The 25,597-nt window shown below is 38.0% G+C and overlaps 1 protein-coding gene across 10 annotated transcripts in view; it reads right to left on the minus strand.

The window, feature by feature from the left end:
* The window catches only part of CCDC171 (coiled-coil domain containing 171), a 345,966-nt gene that overhangs the window by 306,984 nt on the left and 13,385 nt on the right, over positions 1–25,597 (minus strand). For all 10 annotated transcript variants that reach the window (XM_067041467.1, XM_067041472.1, XM_067041468.1 and 7 more), the window contains exons 3-4: positions 21,740–21,875; positions 3,945–4,119 (exon numbers count right to left, since the gene is read on the minus strand). In XM_067041467.1, the coding sequence (XP_066897568.1) occupies positions 3,945–4,119; positions 21,740–21,875 (311 nt within the window). The remainder of the gene's footprint in view (positions 1–3,944; positions 4,120–21,739; positions 21,876–25,597) is intronic.

The following is a 25,597-nucleotide window of genomic DNA, read 5'->3' on the forward strand; positions in this document are numbered from 1 at the left end:
GTGTTTTGAATGGATCGTATGTTCAAAATACAAAAGTTATTATCAAAGGTACAAAAAGTCTCCCTCCCATCCAGTTACTCTCTCTACAAGACATTATTGTATGGTTTAGTATCCTGTATTGCAGGTAAAAAGTTTGAGGCCATTTTGATTCCTGTTCCTTTGCATGTGGCTTATTTTTCTTTCCTTTCCTTTTCTTTTCTCTTTGAAAGCTTTAGAATCTTTTTTTGGTCTCTATTTTTCTGGAATTTCATAATGCTATGTCTTCACATGGGTCTACTTTTTCCCACTATGGTGAATATTCTGTGGACCCTTTCAATCTGGTAACTCATATCCTTCAGCTCTGAGATTTTTTTTTAAGTAATTTCATTGATCATTTATCCCTCTCTGTTTTCTCTCTTATCTCTTTCTTTCAATATTACCTATTATTCAGATTGGCCCTCAAAGTTTCTTGTCTTTTCTCTACTATTTTTCCACCTTTGTCTTTTTTACTCTAATTTTGGGATATTTCTTCCATCTTCATCTTCCAATGCTTTACTGATATTTTTCATTTCTTATTTCACATTTTTAATTTCTAAGAGCTTTCTTTTTTTTATACCACCTGGTTCGTGCATCATGGATGGAATATATTCTTTTTCAGCTCTGAGGATATTAATAATGCTTATTTGTTAAATCTTCTCCTTGCAGAGTTTCTGATTCTTCCAAATTATTTTTTTCTCTCCATTTTAGAGGCTTTCCACAAGTATCTGCTAATTCTTGGCTGCCTGCTCCCAATTAAGTGTAACTGTAAGGGTGACGTACCTTTTATACATCCACATAACCACTATCTAGATTCTGAGCTTCAGGATGAAACTTGATAACTGTGGTCTGATAAAAGTAGGCCATTTATTAGGAAATCCCCAACATCAGTATCATTGGTTTTTTCCTCTTGGCTTGGTCAGATGACCCATGGAAGAGTTTTCCAAGCTCCCACATGAAGCATAGAAATCTTAGTGCTAGCTTTTGGGAAAGTCAATAGAAAAAAGGAAGCTGGAAGGAATAGTTCCTCAATATTTAACATTGAGTATGTTATCTTCCTTTTTTGCCAGTCTGGAGACCCTGTATTTTATCATCTCCAGATATTAAGCCCCCCAAATTACACTAGGAAGTGGTCGCAATCCCAGAATATCATACTCTTGGGAAGGGGATCTAAGAACCTAAGTGCCTCTAGAGCAAACAGATTTCATCTAACCCTCTTTATTTTACTTCTGCTATTCCAATTCCTAATTCCAAAGGTAGCTGGTGCTTCCAGTTCATAAGCCTTTGATTATCTAACACCTTGTGTGCCAGCTTTCCCAACCCCTGGCTTAGGATTCTGACGTCTCAGGTCTGCTAAGTCAGTTATCCCTCATCCATTCATTTTCCAGCTTCCAAAATTTTCTCTCTTATCTTATCTCCTCTCTCAATCATTATGAGATTACCTCTTTTAATATACCATAACTCCATCATGTTGTTTTTATTCTAGCCTCAATATTTTATCATAAAGTTTAAAGTATTGTAAAATGAACACCTGTAAACCCCAGACTAGACTCTATGATTGTCAACATTTTGCCATACGTATTTTCTTTACCACACATTCATCCATCTATCCATGCATCCACTCATTTTTTTCATCCATCATACTTTTTATGCATTTCAAAACAAGTTGCAAATAAAAGTACATTTCACTGCTGAGTAATTAAACATTCATATCAATAATATAGAATTAAAATTTTTTGCAGGTAAAATTTACATATAGTGAAATGGACAAATCTTAAGTGCTCCATTCAAAGAGACTTGACAAATGCATACACTCATGTAACCAAAACCCCTATCAAAATACAGAAAATTTCCTTCAATCGGAAAAGTTTCCCCCTACTTTTCCTAGTTAGTCCTCAATGCCAACCCATCCTAGAAGTAACCCCTGTTCTGATTTTTTTTTCACCAACGACTAGTTTTTTCTGTCCTCGAATTTCATATAATGGAATCATACAGGAAGTCCTTTTCTGTGTAAAGTTTCACTCAGCATAATGTTTTTGAGATTCCCTCATGTTATTGAATGTATCAGTAGTTGGTTCATTTTCATTGCTTAGTAATATTTCATTGAATGAATATACAAAAATTGTTCCTTCATTCTTCATGTCAATGGACATTTGGGGTTTTTCTCCAATTTGGGGCTGTCATGAATAGAGCTGCTATGAAATTCTTATACAAGTCTTTTGTGGACAAATGTCTCTCAGAGAAACTACCAAGGAGTGAAACTTCTGGGTCACTGGATAAATATATGTTTATTTTAAAAGAAATTGCCAAGTTTTTTTCCAAAGTAGTTGTACCATTTTACTTTCTCACTAACGAAGTATAAGAGTTCCAGTTCCTCTACATCCTAACTAACATTTGGTATTGACAGTCATTTCAATGAGAGCCATCGGACGGGTATGCAGTGACAGTCACTGTGGTTTTAGTTTGCATTTCTCTGATGACAAATGAGGGTAAGCATTTTTCATGTGATTAATGGCCATTCTTCTATCTTCCTCTGTAAAGTGTCTTGAAATCATTTGACTTTGGGCAAGTAACTTCCCATCTTCCCTGGACTTCAACTTCCTCATAATTAAATAAAAGTCATTAACTTGTATATCTAGTGCCTTTCAAGTCTTATAATCCTAAATTCCAGATAGTACTTTAGTAATTAAATGCCAAAGGTAATCAAAAGTATTTTTGACCAATGGCCAGGCCAAGACTAGGGATCATAACATTTATAATATTATAACTTGACATTTGCTTGGCCCCATGCAGTTAACAAAGCACTTTTATTTTCTCATTTCATCCTTAAAACAACCTAGGTTCAAGTATCAGTAAGTGGCAGAATCAGGACCTAAATCTAAATCTTCAGAATTCACGTTCAGTGTTCTCTTCATTAAAACCTGCTGAGTAGGGTTTCCCTGGTGGCACAGTGGTTGAGAGTCCGCCTGCCGATGCAGGGGACGTGGGTTCGTGCCCCGGTCCGGGAAGATCCCACATGCCGCGGAGCGGCTGGGCCCGTGAGCCATGGCCGCTGAGCCTGCGCGTCGGGAGCCTGTGCTCCGCAACGGGAGAGGTCACAACAGTGAGAAGCCCGCTTACCACAAAAAAAAAAAAAGAATGTTCAAGGCAACATTATTCTTAATAAACAAAAACCAGACACTACACACTACCAATAGAAATGGATGAATATAAGTGTGGTATGTTCACACTATATAATACTAAACATCAATATGAAGTTCATATGACAATAGGAATGAACTCACAAGCACAATGTTGAGGAAAAGAAGCCAGATACAAAAGAGTACATACTATATGATTCCTTTCATATAAAGTACAAAAAAGAGGCAAAATTAATTATTGCTATTAAAAATCAGGATAGCAGTTATCTATGTGGAGGACTTCTGGTAATTTTCCATTTCATGACCCAGGTGATGGTTATGGTTATAAGTCATACACTTATCTAGGCACACTTCTTTATATATATTATACTCTGTCGTTCCTAAACCTAGCTAATCAACAAATCACCTGCAGTGCTTCTTGAACATACAGATTTTCTCAAGCTAGAGATTCTGTTTCAGACTACATGTGATAGGAGGCCTATGAATTTTTTTTAAATCTCTACGTGATTCTGCTGATTATTCATGGAACAAGTGCTCTAAAAAGTGATTAACAGAATTTTGAACCCATTTTTCTATGCTTGTACAAAAAAAATAATGTAAGGTAAAGTAAGCGAATGTTCACATAATTGCCAGAAGACATACACACACAGCAAAGTCTGTCCATCAAAGGCCAGTCAAAGAAATCAAAACCCTACCTCTGATCCTATATGGAATGCATACACAACAGGGAGCAATGATATACAATGATGTTACAACCCTAAACATGGAAAGAAATAGAAATAGTTTTACCACAGAGTTTTTGTTGGATCCTATGTGCCTCAGCTAATCTTTCTTCAGCAGCACGCCTTCCGAGTCCAGCTTCCTTTCTAACAACAGCCAGGTCATATTCCAGACTTTGTCGCAGTGCCTCTCCTTTTTCAACCTCAGATCGTAGCTTGGCAATCTGGCTCCCGTAGCTTGCCAGCTAAAAACAGACTTCTGATATCATGAACCAATATAAAAATATGTCTCCAAGATTATGAGATCATGCAAACACTTAAATTTCTTAGAGAAATTTGTTTCTATAATATTTACAAGACAAGAATTTATACATTTATACTTTCTAAAAGACTGGAAAAGAAGCACTTCTTACTCACCAAATAACATTCATTAATTTTCTTATTTTAGAGAATCCACTAGAGAAAAAAAATTTTTTAATTCTTATATGCACTTCTTATTAAAAGTAAAGAGAAAACCCAGGTTTTAATCAGAAAAAGTCATACCTAAGAATTGAAAAAAATGCATGACATATAGTAAGAACTTAAAAATTCATTCTCTCCTCTCCTCCTAATCCCGAATTGAAATCAAGAAGCAAATGGTGGACTTCCCTGGTGGTCCAGTGGTTAAGACTCAGCGCTCCCAATGCAGGAGGCGCAGGTTCGAACACTGGTCAGGGAGCTAAGGTCCCACATGCCGCACAGTGCGGCCAAAAATATAAATAAAAATAAAATAAAATAAAATGCCTTAAAAAAGCAGCAAATAATATCAAAATTTGGTAAATATTGTTTATATTATTCCTCTGGATTATGACATTACTCAGAGCATAAAGTAATAAAACTGCCTGTTTTACAGGGATTTTAATGAATGAATAACTTATCTACTATTTAGACAACTAGATAGTTAATAACTAGATTTAATTTATCTAATATCCTTCCATGAAGTAGTATGACAGGAGACAGGTCAGAGAGTTAGAACCAGATGATTTATAAAGTCCCTTCCCACTCTGAAATTCTATGATCTAATCAATGATTCATTAAATGATATTAAATACTTGCTACATGTCAAGTACAGTAAAACATATAAAAACAAACATTATAGATCCCCTGATCTCAAGTAATGAAATGCTATAGAAAGTCATAAGGGATTAGTGTTACGAAAGAGGTAAAAATGATATGATAGTTCAAAGAAAAGCAAAATTACTTCTTGCTGAAGGGAGAGAAAGAAATGACGGATGAGAGAGAATGCTAGGAAGGTATCATATGGGAAAGCATCAAGCTACTATATCAGGCTAGAAATAGATGGTCCAATTACCAAATAAGAAAAGACAAAAAGGATTTCTAAAGGGCAACATCAGAAATTACCATAAGTAGCAGTTAATATGTAGAGTGCAGCAGGAGTTACACTCTTTTTAACATATAAAAAATAATAATTTCCATTTTTATAAATGTTAGAAAAGTAAATGTCTTCAGCACACTTATACTCACAAAATAAGAATTTACAAATATCTTTAAATAAGTTAATGGAATAAAACATAAAACCTTTATTACATCTTCAAGATAACTCCGTTTATTTCAGAATCACGCCATCCCTCCCTGCCCAGGAATAAAGTTGTTAACATTTGGGCATTCCCAGTTGTGCCAGTCATTTACCTGTTTGCCCTCAGACACCCCGCCGCATCCTTCTACAGCTCTACTCCATATTCTAGGAACTACACGGGCCAGACTTCCCTGCCCACTGGCTTCTTGGGAGTTTGGATCAATAAGAAAGAGGCACTTGTGATATATGTGAGGACAGAAAAGGAGAAGCCAGGGTATGTGTCCCTCTCTAGATCTACCCTGAGCAGCATCTGTCTTCCCTGTGGCTGAAAATCCTTCTGGAAAGCTAGCTTTTTTCAAAAAGGAATGGAAGTAACTTCCTAATCTTGCTACCCGCTGGGTTGCCTTAACATCCCCTATTTGTCTTTTGACCTCTTCTGGTACTTGTGTAATCAATTCCATTTGGACACCAAATGATATTACTCTTGGTATCAGAAATAGCCTCAAGATGGGTTTCTGATGTTTTGTGGTAAACCTCTATGAGCCTAAATACAATGAAGACCTTTTTGCAGGTAGAAATGAGATACTTTTCCAGTGATCCATGGCCTCCAGTGGGATCACAATTATTTAAATTATCATGTGCAATTGTTTAAAATAAAGTGCCAGTTGAGTTCAAGCCTTTGGGAAATGAAGTAGCAACTGCACTTGACCAACATGGCAGTTTTGTTTACTACAAGACCCATGGCATGGGAAGGCTAAATCTAACTATGCTAGAGAATTTAGAAAAATGAAAAGGTAATCCCAGGGCTCTAGAATCTCAGCTAAAGACAGTCAGAAAGCCAGAGAGTTTCTATGTTGACTTTAAAGAATCTCTTATTTCTCATAGCCCCATGGCAGACAAGGCTAAAGACCAGATGGAAAATCTAATTATGGGGAATGCAGAATTAAAATACAAGTTGAATAAAGAGCCTCAACAAGTTTCTAATGTTAAGATGGTATATATCAGCTGGGCATTAGGTTAGGAGATGGATGAGGACTTTTGGAATTAGACAATCCTGAAAAACTGTAAACTTCCAATCTCCTCTAAACACCCCTTCTCCCAACAACAGCAGTCTCTTCTCCCTGTCTGAGGTACTTGACCTTCCCTTGCTTAAAGACTTAGTGAGGACCACAACTGAAATAGCTGTCTTGCAACAGGATTTGCAAGACCCCCCTTCACCTCTTTGTCGCCATTGATAGACCCAGACCTCAGTAAGCCACAGGGGGAGAAATGCAGTCTTCTCTGGGAGAAGATAGCTTCTATAGCAAAAGGACTGCAAAATCTTGCTAATCTTGTAATAGAAGGAACCCACAGAATATATATAGGCTTGATTTGGATTTAATAAGCTAGCTGTAACAGTTTACTTGGAATGGGTGACTGTAAATTGAATTCAACATCAGTCTACATCACTTAATAAAGTCAAAACGCCAGTATTTTCCCGATATAATATGCAGACTTAAGAAGATGGGAGTGGCGCCTTCCCTGGTGGTCCAGTGGCTAAGACTCTATGCTCCCAATGCAAGGGGCCTGGGTTCAATCCCTGGTCAGGGAACTAGATCCCACATGCTGCAACTAAAAGAGCCCACATACCACAACTAAAGATTCCACATGGGGGCTTCCCTGGTGGTGCAGTGGTTAAGAATCTGCCTGCCAATGCAGGGGACACTGGTTCGAGCCCTGGCCCAGGAAGATGCCACATGCCACAGAGCAACTAAGCCCATGAGCCACAACTACTGAGCCTGAGCTCTAGAGCCCACGTGCCACAACTACTGAAGCCTGCGTGCCTAGAGCCTGGCTCCGCGGCAAGAGAAGCCACGACAATCAGAAGCCCACGCACCGCAACAAAGAGTAGCCCCCACTCACCGCAACTAGCGAAAGCCCACACACAGCAATGACGACCCAACACAGCCAAAAATAAAAATTAATTAATTAATTTTTTTAAAAAAAAGATGCCGCAACGAAGATCCCGTGTGCCGCAATTAAGACCCGGTGCAGCCAAATAAATAAATATTTTTAAAATAAAATAAAAGAAGATGGGAGTGCTTTTATTATGAGCAAACCAAAACCTCCCCTTTCCCCAACTGCATCCTCTTTGAGAGCCCAAAGCACATTATTTTCCTAATTAAAGTGCTCTAAAATACACTGGCCAGCAAAAGCACCCTTAGAAAGCTCTAGCGGCTAACCTCTATATACCAGAGATAATAGTAGACTGTAAAGATAATGGTGGGATATGTCATAATTGAGACGGACTCGCCAACCTCAATCAAAATGGTGAAATTCCAGAGCAGCAAAGGCCAAGTGGTAGCAATTAACCAGTAGAGACAAGGTGAGCACACTTTCTATAATGGACGGCTGGAGCACAACAGTAATCATAGCATAGCATATGCTATGTGCATAGCATAAAGGATGGAAGTGGAAGTGGAAGTGGCCTCTCTCTATTAACATAGCCTCTAATAACCTTACCATCTACCAACCCACTCACCGGGTTCCCCCCAACCCACCCAAACATGCAACTTTGGGCTTTGATATTTTAGAAGAGATCTTAATTTACAAAGGGTGAATACTTCCACCAGGTGACACAAAAATGATCCACTTTGATACATACTGCAACATGGATTAACTTTGGACACATTATGCCAAATGAAACAAAACAAACACAAAAGGACAAATACTCTATGGTGCCATTTATATAAGGTATCTATCTAGAATATGCAAATGCATAGAAATATAAAGTAGATTAGAGGTTAGCAGGGGTGGGCTGGGGGAAGGAGGACGTGGGACTTATTGCTTAACGGGTACAGTTTCTGTTTGGGATGATAAAAATTTCTGAAAATAGATACTGGTGATAGTTGCACAGTGCTGTGAATATAAATATAACTGAACTGTACACTTAAAATGGTTACAATTGTAAATGTTATATATTTTTTACCACAGTAAAAAAAAAATTTTTTTTAATCCATTATATCAGAAGCTGAGACTTAGGCTAGTTTTGGGCTCCTTGTGCCAGTGAAACAAAAGACAAAGAAAGATGATGTTACCAGAGTCCTGATTATCAAGACTGGCTGGGGTGACTGATCCTGATTACCAAGGGGACAGTGAGGCAGAGGAGACCATGGAAACCTGGGGATTCAATGGTATGATTCTCAGTATATCCATATCTACAGAGATCCAATAGAGGTGGCACCATTAAGGAATCAAACTTTTCAAGAATGAAATGTGGTCACTCCACCAAGGAAAATGCTGGCAGAGGGGAAGGGGAACAAGGAATCAGTTGTGACAGAAGTGGAGTGAAAAATATCAGCTTATAACCCTAGGACCAGTTCTAAGAATAAGAACTGCAGCAGCTCTGCATATCTGTTATATGTATATATTAGTGATTTTTTTCTTTGCTCCTCATCTCTGGCATTATATGAAGAATGTTGGTACTATTGGTCTCAATTTAATTCATGAGACACAAAATTGTAAGATTCTGATGGTGAAGATATATATCATCTGTGAGATAGAAACAATGGACTTATAAGCTTTTGTATTTCCCATTGTGGAGTGGGTGAGAGCATCTTTGTATAGAGGATATTTGAGTTGCCTTGCAAGATTACACAGGAACAAGGTATTACTGCATGGGAGTTACACATGAACAGAAGAGTGATAATGAATGCTGAAGAGCAAAAAGTGTGGACTGTCAAGCATTTGTCCATTTGATCCATTTCTCAACCCCCTTCTTTTGCTCTACTCTATTATATCATAGGAACTGTAATTCCCATGCTCCATTGTTAAATGGCTCTACTTCCGGCAGTGTCTCTGGCAGTAGCTGCATCTCTTTTCAGGTTCCAGCTGCCTATCCTTCATTCCAACATCCCAACCTGACTGAACAGCCCCTACCATGGTTCTCCCTCCCACCTGACAGCTCCAACTTCTGGACTCTGGTAACATCATCTCCTCCCATTGGTCCTCTGGCCTAGAGGTGATGGTGGCTTCCTGATGTAACTAATATCTAGGTGGCCTCATCATTCCCTGTTTGAATTCCTAGGTCTTTCATCACCTGTACAACCAATTCTGTCTAGTAATGTCCCTCTTTTAGCCTGACTGGGCCTTATTTGATTTCCAGAGCTACCCACAGAGCTGTGAAAAACATATCCTCTAGCTGTGAAAAACAACCATGAGGTGGTTTTCTCATTTAAGCTTCAACATATGCACTACAACATGCAACAGCAACAAAATGGTATCTCCCTCCTTTTCAAAACAAGTCTTTATTCTTTTAGGTCTTATGCTCAACCAGTTGTCTTAGAACCTCCTCTCTGTGTCATCCTCCATGTCTTCCCTGATGCCCTCCTACAGCATGTCTCAGCCTCTAAAAGGTCTTTCACCATTTTTACTCCATGACCCTCTTTGGCAATCTGGCAAAGCCTTTTCAAAATAATGTAATTACATGCATAAAATAAAATATACAAGATAACAAAAAGAATCAAAGTATAAAAATAAATATATGATATAACAACCAATTTGTGATGCCGTAATCTGTTACTTCTTTAATAACACATTATATAACAAGTTCTACTCACAAGTCTAATAACCATTTCAAAGTAATGACAGTATAAACAATATTTCAATATATTTGCAATAACTGAAGTATGGTATGTGTCTGCAATTTCTATTGGTGATAAATTCAAAAGTACTGCTAATCCTACCATAGCTTCTTGCTGTTAAAAGGATGACAGGCTGGGCCAAGCCCTTCACAATTGAAGGAAATGCTTAACATGAGTTAGAGGTTAATAAAAATAAAAATATAATTCCTCCCTATCCAACTACATGGATTCCTTTATTTCTCAGTTTGTAAGGACCCCTGCTTAAGACCCCTACTCTTGGGCTTCCCTGGTGGCGCAGTGGTTGAGAGTCCGCCTGCCGATGCAGGAGACGCGGGTTCGTGCCCCGGTCCGGGAAGATCCCACAAGCCGCGGAGCGGGCTGGGCCCGTGAGCCATGGCCGCTGAGCCTGCGCGTCCGGAGCCTGTGCTCCGCAACGGGAGAGACCACAACAGTGAGAGGCCCGCGTACCGCAAAAAAAAAAAAAAAAAAAAGACCCCTACTCTTAAGAAATCTGGCGGGATCAGTCAAACATCTTTAGGTCTTGAACCCTAGAAAGCCTACTGCTTCATCCTAGGTATCCAGTAACTTTTGGCTAGAGAAAGTTATATTGCTTTTCCTTATTCTCTCCCATCCTCATTGCTCTAAAAGATTTTCTTGCTCTATCGTCACTATCAGGGCCAATGGGATATCTGAATAGCTTCATGATCTCTTGTCCTACTTTGCACATCTGTATTACTGTGCTCAAATAATTTTAATAACCACTGCAACAGTGAAAACCTTGTGGCATTTTCCCATCTCAACCACCCACATTAGTACAACTTAGTTTCATTCGGAAGCTGTGAGTCTACAAGAAACTCCTCTCCCCACTAATAAATCTTCTCAACAGTAACCTATTATTTCCATACCTAGGAAAGAAAATTGGGGCACAGAAAAATGACATAAGTTGCCCAAGAATCCACAATAATGAAATTCCTAGAGAAGTCATTTTAAAGATTTTTATTATTTTTTATTGTGGTATAACTGACATATTAGTTTCAGGTGTTCAACATAATGATTTAATATTTATATATATTGCAAAATGATCACCACATAATTCTAGTTAACATCCATCACCATATAGTTATAATTATTTGTGTGTGATGAGAACTTTTAAGATCTACTCTCTTAGCAACTTTCAAAAATGCAATACAGTACATTATTAACTATAGTTGCCATGCTATATATTACATCCCCAGGACTTATTTTATAACTGGGAAGTGTGTACCTTTTGACCCCCTTCACCCATTTCACCTACCTCCACCCTCCCCCTGCCTCTGACAACCACCAATTTATTCTCTGTATCTATGAGCTTGGGGTTTTCTTTAATTTTGAAATTCCACCTATAAATGATATCATACAGTATTTGTCCTTTATTAAACATATTTATTAGAGTATAATTGATTTACAATGTTGTTAGTTTCTGCTGTATAACAAAGTAAATCAGCTATACATATAAATTTATCCCCATTTCTCCTCCCTCTTGCGTCTCCCTCCCACCCTCCCTAACCCACCACTCTAGGTGGTCACAAATCACGGAGCTGATCTCCCTATGCCATGTGGCTGCTTCCAACTAGCTATCTATTTTACATTTGGTAGTATATATAAGTCCATGCCACTCTCTCACTTCGTCCCAGCTTACCCTTCCTCCTCCCCATGTCCTCAAGTCCATTCTCTACATCTGCGTCTTTATTCCTGTCCAGTCCCTAGGTTCTTCAGAACCACTTTTTTTTTTTTAGATTCCATATATATGCGTTAGCATATGGTATTTGTTTTTCTCTTTCTGACTTACTTCACTCTGTATGTCAGACTCTAGGTCCATCCACCTCACTGCAAATAACTCAATGTTGTTTCTTTTTATGGCTGAGTAATATTCCATTGTACATATGTACCACATCTTCTTTATCCACTCATCTGTTGATGGACACTTAGGTTGCTTCCATGTCCTGGCTATTGTAAATAGTGCTGCAATGAACACTGGGGTACATGACTCTTTTTGAATTATGGTTTTCTCAGGGTATATGCCCAGTAGTGGGATTTCTGGGTCATATGCTAGTTCTGTTTTTAGTTTTTTAAGGAACCTCCATACTGTTTTCCATAGTAGCAGTATCAGTTTACATTCCTACCAACAGTGCAAGAGGGTTCCCCTTTCTCCACACCCTCTCCAGCATATACTGTTTGTAGATTTTTTGGATGATGGCCATTCTGACCAGTGTGAGGTGATAACTTATTGTACTTTTGATTTGCATTTCTCTAAATGATTAGTGATGTTGAGCATCCTATCATGTGTTTGTTGGCAATCTGTATATCTTCTCTAGAAAAATATCTATTTGGGTCTTCTGCCCATTTTTGGATTGTGTTGTTTATTTAATTAATATTGAGCTGCATGAGCTGCTTGTATATTTTGGAGATTAATCCTTTGTCAGTTGCTTCATTTGCAGATATTTTCTCCCATTCTGAAGGTTGTTCTTTTCGTCTTGCTTAGTTTCTTTTGATGTGCAAAAGCTTTTAAGTTTCATTACATCCCATTTGTTTCTTTTTGTTTTTATTTCCATTTCTCTAGGAGGTGGGCAAAAACGGATCTTCCTGTGATTTATGTCATAGATTGTTCTGCCTATGTTTTCCTCTAAGAGTTTGATAGTGTCTGGCCTTACATTTAGGTCTTTAATCCATTTTGAGTTTATTTTTGTGTATGGTGTTAGGCAGTGTTCTAATTTCATTCTTTTACATGTGGCTGTCCAGTGTTCCCAGCACCACTTATTGAAGAGGCTGTCTTTTCTCCATTGTAAATTCATGTTTCATTTATCAAAGATAAGGTAACCATATGTGCATGGGTTTATCTCTGGGCTTTCTATCCTGTTCCATTGATCTATATTTCTATTTTGGTACCAGTACCATACTGTCTTTATTACTGCAGCTTTGTAATATAGTCTGAAGTCTGGGAGCCTGTTTCCTCCAGCTCCACTTTTCTTTCTCAAGATTGCTTTGGCTATTCGGGGTCTTTTGTGTTTCCATAGAAATTGTGAAATTTTCTGTTCTAGTTCTGTGAAAATTGCCACTGGTAGTTTGATAGGGATTGCATTGAATCTAAAGATTGCTTTAAGTAGTATAGTCATTTTCACAATGTTGATTCTTCCAATCCAAGAACATGGTATATCTCTTCATCTCTTTGTATCATCTTTAATTTCTTTCATCAGTTTCTTACAGTTTTCTGCATACAGGTCTTTTGTCTCCTTAGGTAGGTTTATCCCTAGGTATTTTATTCTTTTTGTTGCAATGGTAAACGGGAGTGTTTCCTTAATTTCTCTTTCAGATTTTTCATCATTAGTGCATAGGAATGAAAGAGATTTGTGTGTATTAATTTTGTATCCTGCTACACTACCAAATTTATTGATTAGCTCTAGTACTTTTCTGGTAGCATCTTTAGTATTCTCTATGTATAGTATCATGTCATCTGCAAACAGTGACAGCTTTATTTCTTCTTTTCTGATTTGGATTCCTTTTATTTCTTTTTCTTCTCTGACTGCTGTGGCTAAACTTCCAAAACTATGCTGAATAACAGTGGTGAGAGTGGGCAACCTTGTCTTTTTCCTGATCTTAGTGGAAATGGTTTCAGTTTTTTACCACTGAGAACGATGGTAGCTATGGCTTTGTCATATATGGCCTGTATTATGTTGAGGTAAGTTCCCTCTATGCTTACTTTCTGGAGGGTTTTTATCATAAATGGGTGTTGAATTTTGTCAGAAGCTTTTTCTGTGTCTATTGAGATGATCATATGGATTTTATCCTTCAATTTGTTAATATGGTGCATCACATTAATTGCTTTGTGTATACTGAAGAATCCTTACATTCCTGGGATAAACCCCACTTGATCATGGTGTATAATCCCTTTAATGTGCTGCTGAATTCTGTTTGTTGAGGATTCTTGCATCTATGTTCATCAGTGATACTGGCCTGTAGTTTTCTTTTTCTGTGACATCTTTGTCTAGTTTTGGTATCAGGGTGATGGTGGCCTCACAGAATGAGTTTGGGAGTGTTCCTCCCTCTGCTATATTTTGGAAGAGTATGAGAAGGATAGGTGTTAGCTCTTCTCTCAATGTTTGATAGAATTCACCTGTGAAGACATCTGGTCCTGGACTCTTGTTTCTTGGATAATTTTTTTTTGAAGATGTTAGGGGTAGGAGTTTATTGCTTTATTTATTTATTTTTGCTGTGTTGGGTCTTCATTTCTGTGCGAGGGCTTTCTCTAGTTGCGGCAAGTGGGGTCCACTCTGCATTGCGGTGACGGGCCTCTCACTATCGTGGCCTCTCTTGTTGCGGGGCACAGGCTCCAGATGCGCAGGCTCAGCAGATGTGGCTCACGGGCTTAGTTGCTCCACAGCATGTGGGATCCTCCCAGACCAGGGCTTGAACCTGTGTCCCCTGCAATAGCAGGCAGATTCTCAACCACTGAACCACCAGGGAAGCCCCATGTTGGATGATTTTTAATCACAGTATCAATTTCAGTGCTTGTGACTGGTCTGTTTATATTTTCTATTTCTTCCTGGTTGAGTCTTGGAATGTTGTGCTTTTTCAAGAATTTGTCCATTTCTTCCAGGCTGTCCAGTTTATTGGCATATAGTTGCTTGTAGTAATCTCCCATGATCCTTTGTATTTCTGCACTGTCAGTTGTTACTTCTCCCTTTTCATTTCTAATTCTATTGATTTGAGCCTTCTCCCTTTTTTTCTTGAGGAGTCTGGCTAATGGTTTAATCAATTATGTTTATCTTCTCAAAGACCCAGGTTTTAGCTTTATTGATCTTTGCTATCGTTTCCTTCATTTCTTTTTCATTTATTTCAGACCTGATATTTATGATTTCTTTCCTTCTACTAACTTTGGGGTTTTTTTTGTTCTTCTTTCTCTAATTGCTTTAGGTGTAAGGTTAGGTTGTTTATTTGAGGTTTTTCTTGTTTCTTGAGGTAGGATTTTATTGCTATAAACTTCCCTCTTAGAACTGCTTTTGCTACATCCCATAGGTTTGGGGTCATGCTGTTTTCATTGTCATTTGTTTCTAAGTATTTTTTGATTTCCTCTTTGATTTCTTCAGTGATCTCTTGGTTATTTGGCAGTGTATTGTTTAGCCTCCACGTGTCTGTATGCTTCAGTTTTTTTCCTGTAATTGATATGTAGTCTCATAGCATTGTGGTCAGAAATGGTACTTGATATGATTTCAATTTTCTTAAATTTGCCGAGGCTTGATTTGTGACCCAAGATATGATCTATCCTGGAGAATGTTCCATGAGCACTTGAGAAGAAAGTGTATTCTGTTGTTTTTGGATGGAATGTCCTATAAATATCAATTAAGTCCATCTTGTGTAATGTGTCATTTAAAGCTTGTGTTTCCTTATTTATTTTCATTTTAGATGATCTGTCCATTGGTGAAAGTGGGGTGTTAAAGTCCCCTACTATGACTGTGTTACTGTCGATTTCCCCTTTTATGGCTGTTTGCATTTCCCTTATGTATTGAGGCGCTCCTATGTTGGGTGCATAAATATTTACAATTGTTATATCTTCTTCTTGGATTCCTCCCTTGATCACTATGTAGTGTCCTTCTTTGTCTCTTATAATAGTCTTTATTTTAAAGTCCATTTTGTCTGATATGAGAACTGCTACTCCAGCTTTCTTTTGATTTCCATTTGCATGGAATATCTTTTTCCATCCCCTCACTTTCAGTCTGTATGTGTCCCTAGGCCTGAAGTGGGTCTCCTGTAGACAGCATATATACGAGTCTTGTTTCTGTATCCATTCAGCCAGTCTATGTCTTTTGGTTGGTGCATTTAATCCATTTACATTTAAGGCAATTATCAATATGTATGTTCCTATTACCATTTTCTTAATTGTTTTGGGTTTGTTTTTGTAGGTCTTTTCCTTTTCTTGTGTTTCCTGCCTAGAGAAGTTCCTTTAGCATTTGTTGTACAGCTGGTTTGGTGGTGCTGAATTCTCTTAGCTTTTGCTTGTCGGTAAAGTTTTTAATTTCTCTGTCAAATCTGAATGAGATCCTTGCTGGGTAGGGTAATCTTGATTGTAGGTTTTCCCCTTTCATCACTTTAAATATGTCCTGCCACTCCCTTCTGACTTGCAGAGTTTCTGCTAAAAGATCAACTGTTAACCTTATGGGGATTCCCTTGTATGTTATTTGTTGCTTTTCCCTTGCTGCTTTTAATATGTTTCCTTAATATTTTATTTTTGATAGTTTGACTAATATGTGTCTTGGTGTGTTTCTCCTTGGATTTATCCTGTATGGGACTCTCTCTGCTTCCTGGACTTGATTATTTCCATTCCCATGTTAGGGAAGTTTTCAAGTATAATCTCTTCAAATATTTTCTCAGTCCCTTTCTTTTTCTCTTCTTCTTCTAGGACCCCCATAATTCAAATGTTGGTGCATTTAATGTTGTCCCAGAGGTCTCTGAGACTGTCCTCAATTCTTTTCATTATCTTTTCTTTATTCTGCTCTGTGGTAGTTATGTCCCCCATTTTATCTTCCAGGTCATTTATCCATTCTTCTGCCTCAGTTATTCTGGTACTGATTCCTTCCAGAGAACTTTTAATTTCATTTATTGTGTTGTTCATCATTGTTTGTTTGCCCTTTAGTTCTTCTATGTCCTTGTTAAGCATTTCTTGTATTTTCTCCGTTCTATTTCCAAGATTTGGGATTATCTTTGCTATCATTACTCTGAATTCTTTTTCAGGTAGACTGCCTATTTCCTCTTCATTTGTCTGGTCTGGTGGGTTTTTACTTTGCTCCTTCATCTGCTGGGCATTTCTCTGTCTTCTCATTTTGCTTAACTTACTGTGCTTGGTATCTCCTTTCGCAGGCTGCAGGTTAGTAGTTCCCATTGCTTTTGGTGGCTGCCCCCAGTGGGTAAGGTTGGTTCAGTGGGTTGTGTAGGTTTCCTGCTGGAGGGGACTGGTGCCTGTGTTTTGGTTGGTGGGGATGGATCTTTTCTTTCTGGTGGGCAGGACCATGTCCAGTGGTGTGTTTTGGGGTGTCAGTGAACTGACTAAATTTTAGGCAGCCTCTCTGCTAATGGGTGGGGTTGTGTTCCTTTCTTGCTGGTTGTTTGGCATAGGGTGTCCAGCACTGTAGCTTGCTGGTTGTTGAGTGGAGCTGGGTCTTAGCATTGAGATGGAGATCTCTGTGAGAGCTCTTGCCGTTTGATTTTACATGGGGCTGGGAGGTTCCTGGTGGTCCTATGTCCTGAACGCAGCTCTCCCACCTCAGAGGTTCAGGCATGACACCTGGCTGGAGCACCAAGACCCTGTCAGCCACTCAGCTCAGAAGAAAAGGGAGGAAAAGAAAGACAGAAAGAGAGAAAATAATAAAATAAAATAATTAAAATTTAAAAATAAATTATTAAAAATAAAAAAGTAATAAAAAAAGAAAGAAGAGGGCTTCCCTGGTGGCACAGTGGTTGAGGGTCCACCTGCTGATGCAGGGGACACGGGTTCGTGCCCCAGTCCAGGAGGATCCCACGTGCCGCAGAGTGGCTGGGCCCGTGAGCCATGGCCGCTGAGCCTGCGTGTCCGGAGCCTGTGCTCCGCAACGGGAGAGGCCACAACAGTGAGAGGCCCACGTACCGCAAAAAAAAAGAAAGAAAGAAGAGAACAACCAAACCAAAAAACAAATCCACCAATGATAACAAGCGCTAAAAACTACCCCAAAAAAATGGAAAGACAGAACCCTAGGACAAATGGTAAAAGCAAAGCCATACAGACAAAATCACACAGAGAAGCATACAAATACACAGTCACAAAAACAGAAAAAGAAAAAATATATTTTTTTAAAAAAAAGGAAGAGAACAACCAAATCCATAAACAAATTTACCAGTGATAATAAGCACTAAATACTAAACCAAAATAAACATAAAACCAGAAACATATTAGATGCAGAAAGCAAACCCCAAGTCTACAGTTGCTCCCAAAGTCCTCTGCCCCAATTTTGGGATGATTCATTGTCTATTCAGGTATTCCACAGATGCAGGGTACATCAGGTTGACTGTGGAGATTTAATCTGCTGCTCCTGAGGCTGCTGGGAGAGATTTCCCTTTCTCTTCTTTGTTCGCACAGCTCCTGGGGCTCAGCTTTGGATTTGGCCCCGCCTCTGCGTGTAGGTCGCCTGAGGGCATCTGTTCCCCACCCAGACAGGACAGGGTTAAAGGAGAAGCTGATTTGGGGGCTCTGGCTCACTCAGGCTGGAGGGAAGGAGGGGTAGAGAATGCAGGGTGAGCCTGCGGCAGCAGAGGCCAGCTTGACATTTTAACAGCCTGAGGCACCATGTGTGTTCTCCCAGGGAAGTTGTCCCTGGATCACAGGACCCGGGCACTGGCAGGCTGCATAGTCTCCCGGGAGGAGAGGTGTGGATATTGACCTTGCTTGCACACAGGCTTCTTGGTGGCTGCAGCAGCAGCCTTAGCATTTCATGTCCATCTCTGGTATCTGCGCCAATAGCTGCAGCTCGCGCCCATCTCTGGAGCTCGTTTAGGCGGTGCTCTGGATCCCCTCTCCTCATGTACCCCAAAACAATGGTCTCTTGCCTTAGGCAGGTCCAGACTTTTTCCCAGACTCCCTCTCGGATAGCTGTGGTGCACTAGCCCCCTTCAGGCTGTGTTCACGCAGCCAACCCCAGTCCTCTCCCTGGGATATGACCTCTGAAGCCGGAGCCTCATCTCCCAGCCCACACCCATCCCAGCGGGTGAGCAGACAAGCCTCTCAGGCTGGTGAGTGCTGGTCGGAACCGATCCTCTGTGCAGGAATCTCTCCACTTTACCCTCTGCACCCCTGTTGCTGTGCTCTCCTCTGTGGCTCCAAAGCTTCCCCCCCGCCCACCCCCTGTCACTGCCAGTGAAGGGGCTTCCTAGTGTGTGGCAACTTTTCCTCCTTCACAGCTCCCTCCCAGAGGGGCAGGTCCTGTCTCTATTCTTCTGTCTCTGTTTTTCCTTTTTTCTTTTGCCCTGCCCAGGTACGTGGGGAGTTTCTTGCCTTTTGGGAAGTCTGCGGTCTTTTGCCACTGTTCAGTAGGTATTCTGTAGGAGTTGTTCCACATGTAGATGTATTTCTGATGTATTTGTGGGAAGGAAGGTGATCTCCACATCTTACTCCTCCGCCATCTTGAAGGTCCCTCCAGTATTTGTCTTTCTCTATCTGACTTATTTCACTTACCATAATGGCCCCAAGATCCATCTATATTGTCACAAATGGCAAGATGTCACTTTTTTTCAGTGTATAATATTCCATTTTATACACACACACACACACACACACACACACACACACACACACACACACACGGACTTCCCTGGTGGTGCAGTGGTTAAGAATCTGCTTGCCAATGATGGGGACACAGGTTCGAGCCCTGGTCCGGGAAGACCCCACCTGCTGCAGAGCAACTAAGCCTGTGTGCCACAACTACTGAGCCTGTACTCTAGAGCCCACGAGTCACAACTACTGAGCCTGTGTGCCATAACTACTGAAGCCCACATGCCTAGAGCCCATGCTCCGCAACAAGAAACGCCAATGCAATGAGAAGCCCACGCACCACAACCAAGAGTAGCCCCCGCTCGCCACTACTAGAGAAAACCTGCACGCAGCAACAAAGACCTAATGAGGCCAAAAATAAAGAAATAATTTTTTTTTTAATTTTATATATATATATATACATATATATGTGTGTGTGTATATATATATATATATATATATATATATTTAAAACATTTTCTTTATCCATTCATCTATTTTGGGGACACTTAGATTTTAAAGAAATTTTGTGCCAATCACGCAGTGTGTTAGCATTAGGAGTACCTGATAAGGCAAATATCTGGCCTTAGTTTTTAGATAGTTTCATTCCTCTCTGCCTTGCTTTATAATGGACATATTTAGAAATTACATAGCTAAAAAAATTACTACATAATATGAGTAAAATCAGCTAAACAAATAATTGAAACAGTAAAACTGAACAGTAATACAAACCTGGAGTTGAACCAACTATAACTACCTATTTTGAGAAAATTCTCTTTCTTCCATGAGATAATTTCCAATCTCTTTAATGTGAACAAATTATTCAAAATATTTTGATCAAATAAAAGATAATAAATGTATGTTCTGGTAAGAGAAATGTGATAACTATAAATATATGTGAAAGAATATATTTAATGGATGAATGATTATCATGACACTAATATTCTCAAGTAAAATGTACATTTGGTTTATAAAATAAGTTTTGGAGATTATGAACAATTAGCACCCATTTAACAAAAACTACTTTATATCCAGTATGTAATAGTACAACATAAATAAAAGCAATTACTACTTCAATTATCACTTTAAAATTACCTCAATTGCCATTAAAAATACAAATAAAAGTCATAGATTGATCGCTTGTTATTTTAATCATAAAGCACTGTTCCTTAGAGAACCTGAAAAAAATCATTTTTCCGAACGTTTATTCAACACACAGCTACTGAGGGCCTACTATGTGCCAATAAGTAACTCAACAGGGACAAAGCATGGTCACTACTTTCAGCTCTCATGAAGTTTAAGGACTAAAGAAGTGCAGGTAAGCATGAAATAAATGTTTTAGCTCTAAAATATCTGTAACAGCAACATGTTATGGGAGAGGAAAGAAAGGAGTAATCATTTTCACCTAGCAAGGCTTTAAAAGGTTTCCTGACAGAATAGCATCGGAATTTAGCAAACAGGGAAGGAAAATACACTGTTTATGCTTAACTGTCAATAAATTACAACTACTATTACAGTGCACAGACACTTCTCAAATTCTATTTCATTTAATTATCTCAACAACCCTTTGGGACCAGCATTTCACAATGAGAAACCAAAGTTGTAAAGGATAAATAACTTGCCCAAGGTCACATATCTTGTAAATGGAAGGGCCAAGAATGAGTCCAGGTCTCTGTAACTTGATATTCTTTCCACTACATTGGGCTGCCTTAGCTGAGCTTTAAGAATGAGTAAGATTTAAACAAAGAAAAAGAAGAAAACAGAGAAGAAAGATAACAGACAGAAGAGACATAAACATATAATTCATGAATTATCCTAGAGTAAAAAATAACTTCTGTCCTTGGAATATATGTATATACATATGAAATACAGATATTTATATATATATACACACATACTAATAAAGTAAAAGATATAATGATACAATTGAAAAAGAAACTAAGATAATTCATGAATTACACTGATCAAAAATTCCATACTCAAATCTAATTGTTTAAGAGACTGTTCTATGACTGAGACCATAAGGAAACTACATTAAGATTTCCAAAATGCCTAATTTACAAATCCCTTAGTCACCAAACGCATTCATCAATTAACACTTTTGAGCAAATATAATTCATTAATTAAAATAAAATTGAGGCAACATACCAATAAATACAATACTTCATTAGATTTCTACTTGAACACTCCTATACAATTCCACTGTATTTTTAAAAACCATCTGTTTTATTAATGTTCTTTTTAAGCACAGGAATGTTACAGTGATAAATGTTAAAACAAGTAGTTTCCAATATGAAATGAATCTAAAATAATCAAACTCTACTTTTAACATTATTTGAGAAGAAAATAAATTCTACCTCTGCATTGTGCTTAGTTGTTATTTCTAATTTTTCTTTCTTAGCCCAATGGAGTTTCTTTCTGAGATCAGCAGTAATATCCAAGTCTGTTTCATTTTTAACCATTTGTTTTATATCAGATGAGGCATTCTTCAACCTATGAGATCAAAATAATTATTAAGTAAATTTCCAGCATTTCCCGTATTTCTGATAACTTATTTTTCAAAAAAAAACAGGGAACATGTTACAGTCCTTACCCTAAAGGAACTTACATGCCAGTAAAAGATATTGATTGCAAAAGCTACATAGAAATGCAAAGCAGTATATGACTAGAAACAAACCACTGTCCACTGGGAAACCACCATATTGTTCAAGATAGGCAATAAAGGTTATCTGATCCTATCACAAGCTGGCAAGTTTTGGAGAAGACTGAGTTCTCTCCTTTTAACCTTATTAAATAACATATTTTACTTATTGCAAATATAACACATATTACAAAAAGAGAAAGTATAAGAGAATACAGACTCATGCTTTTAAATGGCAGAGTAAAGTTCTACTCTCTCCCTAAAAGCAAAATTAAAATTTTAAATAATTTAACAGCAAAGAGAATTCAGAGATATAAACTCACAAGGAGAATTAGTACCAGAGATGAGACAATAGCAATAAAATACTGGAAGCTGTAATGCAGGTGGATAAGTGGTCAGTGATTTATATGAGAGCTGAATTCAAAGCCAACGGTAGGAAAAGCAACATGATTTATACCAGAGTCCCAAAAAGCTCAGTTCACTGGCAACACCTTTTAAAATGGGGGTAAAAGCAGAGCAGAAAACAGGAGAATTGGTTGAAAGTCTGCCAAAGAAATAATAAGATCCTCAGATCCTCTACCCTATACACCACACAACTGGGTATTGATTTCTTCCCCACTCTGGCAGAACACCAAGGGTTTATCCCCTGGAGAGGATAAAACAGAACATCTCTGGATTGGAGACATCAGATACAAATCGGGTAAGTGTTCCATACCAAAAGCAAGAGACTCAAGTAAAAAGTTATATAATAAATTATATCCCTGGTCTTCTAATACTTACTGTCTAACAGAAAAATGTCAGCCAAAGCAGAGACTAGAAGGATCTTCCCTAGAGAATCTAACCAGCAAGGTGAAAAAGACCTAAACATGCCAATGTTAGGGGTTCTCCAGCAAAACAGCTTAACCAGATCACCCTACAGAGAATGCCTCATACACTGAGCTTCCAATCATCTTTTTAGGCCTCTATTTTAAAATATGAACAGAGAGCCAAGGATCACCGGAAGTTAAGCAGCATCTGATAAGAAAGACAGAGACTACAAGGGGCAGGGAAGAAGTCAAAGATGATGCAGGGAAAAGACAACTTTAAAAAAAAGAGAAAGAAAAAAACCCTTAATATTAAAATCCTCAGAAAAATAGGAGAGGATAAAAAAAATCCATAAAACAAAAACTGGATGTAATTAAAAATGAAATATTCATAGAACAAAAAAAAGAGCTCTTAGAAATCAAAAACACAAACTAAGAAATGAAAAACTAAATAAATAAATGTAAAAACAAAAATCTCCCAGATGCCTAAAAAAATTGCATGAGAAAATAATTTCCAATTTAGAATTTTATGCTCAACAAGTACCATTCAAAGACAAGAGTATGCGAAAGACTATTTCAGATCTACAAGACATCAAAACATTTATAAGGGGCTACTTGAAGACTTGTTTCACCAAAATAAGGACCCACACTGAGAAAGAGAAAGAAATGGGATCTCAAAAGTACAGTATTCAAGATAAGAAAACAGCAAAGGGATGTCTAAGATAGTGATGAAAGGAAGCACCCAGTGAAATTTGTGCAGCAAATCACTTAAAGGGCAATCTGTTCCAACTGTACTGGCCAATGCCTCCAGGAGTAATTTCTTTAAGATGAAAAGAGAAAACAACAGAATACATCAACTATGTGAACATATTGAGAGATTTATAAAACTTGGTGGGAGTATGAAGTTGAATTCATAAGTTCATGGAAATTAAGCCAAGTAAACAACAAATGAGACAACTATTAATTAAATCCAAGAAAAACAAAATGTATAGGAGAGAAAAAATTGTCACTGAATACTACTACATGGCTCAACTGGGAAGTTTTGATAATTATACGATAATGTAAACATTGATTAATCTAACCAAGATACATATCACTAAATGAAGAGAGAATAGAAAAGGAGGCAATTATGAATGAAAACTAAATTATGAACTTCTAGAGTGCAAAGTCAGTAGATAATGGCTAAACATGAAAAATCAAATAGCAATATAAAAAAAAGTTTGAAGAGATATGGATTTTAAAAAACCATCTCAGAGAGTTGAAAATGATTCTTTCTAGGGATAAAGAAACTTATCTGTCTCAAGGTAATAAGTACTGCTATTTTTCCTAACAGCAGTAAGTAAGCCTTTTAGAACCATTAGTCTTTAAATAACATGCATATGTAATTTTTTTAAATAAGACTAAAATAAAACAGAATCAATGAAACCAAAATTTGATTCTTTAAATAGATGAATAAACTTGATAAAACTTTGGTTAGCTAGACAAAGAAAAAAGAGAAGAAACTTAAAGTATAAGCAAAGAATAAAAAAGGGAATGGGACTACCAACCTAGAAGGATTATAATGAATACCATGAACAACTTTATGCTAACAAATTAGACAATTTAAATCAAATGGACAAATTCCTAAAAAGACAGTAATTACTAAAACTAACTCAAAAAGAAAGAGAAAATCTGAATAGACCTATAACAGATAAAAACATTGAATTAATAATTTTAAAAATCTAATCATAGAGAAAGTCCAAGTCCAGATTCTACCAAACTTTAAGGAGGAAATAATACCAATCCTCACATTAGAGGAGGAGGAAACATTTCTCCAAATCATTCTGAGTCCAGCATTACATAATACCAAAATATGGCAGACATCTCAAGAAAGGAAGAGTACAGACCAATATCTTTCATGAATAGAGATACAAAAAATCCTCAACAAAACATTAGCAAACCAAATCCAGCAACATTTTGAAAGAATTAAATTACAACATGATTAATTGGGATTTACCCCCAAAATAGAAAATTGGTATAATGTCTGAAACTCAAGTGATGTAATATACAATTTTACTAAATCAAAGGATGAAAACTATATGATCATCTCAACAGATAAAGAAAAAGTATTTGACAAAATCCAACACCCATTCATGATTTTTAAAAGTTTGGGCTTCCCTGGTGGCACAGTGGTTGAGAGTCTGCCTGCCAATGCAGGGGACACGGGTTCGAGCCCTGGTCTGGGAGGATCCCACATGCCGCAGAGCAACTGAGCCCATGAGCCACAATTACTGAGCCTGCGTGTCTGGAGCCTGTGCTCTGCAACAAGAGAGGCCATGATAGTGAGAGGCCTGCGCACCGCAATGAAGAGTGGCCACCACTTGCCACAACTAGAGAAAGCCCTCGCACAGAAATGAAGACCCAACACAGCCATAAATTAATTAATTAATTTTTTTTTTAAAGTTAAAAATAACTCTCAACAAACTAGGAATACAAGGAAATTTCATCAATCTGATAAAGGGCCTCTATGAAAAACTGCCAAAAAGTTGCATCAAACTTAATGGTGAAACACTGAAAGTTTCCCCTAAGACTGGGAACAAAACAAAGATGTCTGCTAGTAATACTTCTATTCAAGATTGTATTGGAGGTTCTAGACAGTGCAATCAGGAAAAAAAAAAAGGAAAAGAAATAAAAGGCACATTTACTGGAAGGGCAGAAGTAAAACTGTCTTTAATTGCAAAGAACATGATCCTGTAAGATTATCCTAAGAAATCCATTAAGAAGCAAAAAGA

The sequence above is a fragment of the Kogia breviceps genome, chromosome 8, assembly GCF_026419965.1.
Source record: "Kogia breviceps isolate mKogBre1 chromosome 8, mKogBre1 haplotype 1, whole genome shotgun sequence".
Taxonomy (NCBI): domain Eukaryota; kingdom Metazoa; phylum Chordata; class Mammalia; order Artiodactyla; family Physeteridae; genus Kogia; species Kogia breviceps.